Here is a 2,500-nt window from a genome sequence, read left to right as displayed (position 1 = left end):
TACCTTCCGCACCCGTTAGGATATTTAATCCTGAGGCTTATTGCGATTTATGCAACAAAGAATTTTGTAACAAGTATTTCTTAAAAACGCACAAGGCCAACAAGCACGGTATTTACGTTGATTCGCCGGGACCTAATACGACCAACGATAATAATAGTGCCAACGTCCTTCCATCGCAAATATTCCCGAGCGGTGGTTTTACAAGTACGTCGATTAAATTGGAACCGCCGGCTACGCCGCCGATGCCAAGCGTTCCGTGCGACGTATGTCAAAAACGTTTCAAGAACGACGAATCGATGAGAAAGCACAAGCAAAAGATCCACAACGAGTCGATCGAGCAAACGGCCGATCAATCTTTGCCTGCTTCGCAAAGCGAAGACGACAGGGAGACACCACGCAGTAGTCCTGGCGGGATAGAGACCCTGTTCAAGCAAGAATTTGGCATCGAGCAAGAGGATACGACGTTTATGCCAGCACCTAGACACCTCTCACCCCAGTCGATCCAACAAGCTCGAGACTCGGGATTCAATGCCGATCGTCTTCGTCGTTTAGGCGTTATCAATCCCGAAGCATTCTGCGAGATTTGTTGCAAGGAATATTGCAACAAATATTTCCTTCGTACGCACAAAATGAAGAGACACGGTATAATCGTACATGACAACGAAAAATCACCTAGCAATCCCGCGGCGGCGCTCACCTGGCATCAAGTACAAACTAGTCCCCTTAATTTGATAGTGGCCGAGTCTGGCAATGGATCGGAATCGAACGATCGTACAAACGACGATTACGAGTGTAAACCTTGCGGCATACGTTTTCAGACCGTCGGTCTTTATCAGGCACACTCTAGGAAAATCCATGAAAACGAGGAACAACAATCGCCGAAACAAGAATTCGATCAGGACACGTCCGACCAACGTACCGATTCCATTTCCGAAGATCTTCAAAAACTTCAGACGATGATCCTGCAATTGAACGGTTTGGAATCTAACATGGGAAAGGGATTACAATCCTGTAACATATGCGGGAGAGAGTGCGAATCTAGAACATCTTTGCGAATTCACATGGCGACCGAGCATTCTCACGTCACGGAGAATCCGTCGCAATCGCCGATTCAAGATAAATCATGCGAATCAGGAAATACAACGATCGTAGCTTTTTGTACACTTTGCGAGAAGGATTACGTAAGTCAAGAAGCTTTGAAGAAGCATATTGTCGAGGAACATCAAGCAACGATACCAAATCCATTGTCGCAAGTACCACCTCCTCCTCCTCCTGCTATTGGTTCCAACGTTATTAATACGAATGCTTTGATCAATTCTACATCGAGTACCACGACGATACCAACGAGCGGCAATCAAACGCAAACGGAAAAAAAGATCACCTCGATGACCCCAACCTCGAGTTATTGCGAAATTTGTAACAAAGAATTGTGTAATAAATATTTCATGAAGACCCATATGCAAAGGATGCATGGAATAGAAATAGAAAATGGCGCTCAAATCGGTGGTGTTATATGTAACATCTGTAACAAGGAACTCTGTAGTAAATATTTCTTAAGAGTTCACAAACACAATACGCATGGTATCGTCGACGAAAATGCTACTAGCTCGTCCTCGGCCAAACAGGAGTCTTACGATGCCTCGAGCTCCGAGGATTCGGCTTTGAAGCCGGAACAATTGGGTGACCTAAGTCATCGATATTTTACACATTTCACCGAGGTCTGTCCGATTTGTAGCCGTAGGTTTCGCAGTATCAAATGGCTCAAGGCACATCTGTTGGGAGATCATGGAAAAATCGGTATCGATAAGTGGCGCGATATGGAACAACAATATCAAGCCACAACGAGGAACGCTAATAGATCTGGTAATAATAATTCGAAAAATGTTCAACAAGTTTCGAATCTTAAAATACCGAATGGGTTCGAACTGAGCCAACAAAATAAGACGACCGATTTAACCGGTAACATTGGTAATCAAGTATTGTCAAATTTATTTGGTTCTACCTCGGACGATCAACAAATGAAAAATTATCGTTGCAGTTATTGCAATTTTTCGACGACAATTTTACCATTTTTATTCCTACACGAGAGATCCCACGTTAACGCCCAAGAAAGCATAGACACCGACAATACTCTCCAATGTCCAATATGTTCTCAAGGATTCCATCAGCCTGAACAATTGCACCAACATTTGCTAACCAGACATCAATTTCCGGCACTGTTAACGCAGTTTCAAACGCCCATACTTGGAAATCCAAACATTGATCAGGAAAAGATTAGTAACGATCCGAAGGACTTGAGATCGGAGGAATCGAAGGACGATAATGTAAACAGGAATCAGATTAATCCAACGATGAGTCAGAATCTTGTCCCCGTTCCCGAACAAATAAGAAATCAAAGAAATCAAGAGGACAATGCCGTACAGGTGACTCCCCATGGTGCTTACAAGTGTGCTCAATGCGGATACGCGACTACGAATCTTAACAGAATTAAAAAACACGT

General features: G+C 43.6%; 2 protein-coding genes across 14 annotated transcripts in view; one reads left to right on the top strand and one right to left on the bottom strand.

Annotated features, from left to right (window-relative positions):
• The window catches only part of LOC124955107 (Down syndrome cell adhesion molecule-like protein Dscam2), a 201,574-nt gene that overhangs the window by 165,923 nt on the left and 33,151 nt on the right, over positions 1-2,500 (bottom strand). The gene's annotated exons all lie outside the window — the stretch shown is intronic.
• LOC124955109 (zinc finger protein 423) overlaps positions 1-2,500 on the top strand; it is an 11,518-nt gene that overhangs the window by 8,140 nt on the left and 878 nt on the right. For all 6 annotated transcript variants that reach the window (XM_047509027.1, XM_047509026.1, XM_047509025.1 and 3 more), the window contains one exon: positions 1-2,500. This exon is cut by the window's left edge and continues 864 nt beyond it; it is cut by the window's right edge and continues 878 nt beyond it. In XM_047509027.1, coding sequence (XP_047364983.1) covers positions 1-2,500 — 2,500 coding nt within the window.

The sequence above is a fragment of the Vespa velutina genome, chromosome 17 (genome assembly GCF_912470025.1).
Source record: "Vespa velutina chromosome 17, iVesVel2.1, whole genome shotgun sequence".
In the NCBI taxonomy this organism is placed as follows: domain Eukaryota; kingdom Metazoa; phylum Arthropoda; class Insecta; order Hymenoptera; family Vespidae; genus Vespa; species Vespa velutina.
Note: the sequence above shows the minus strand (reverse complement) of the source record. Positions and strands in the feature narration are given on the sequence as shown.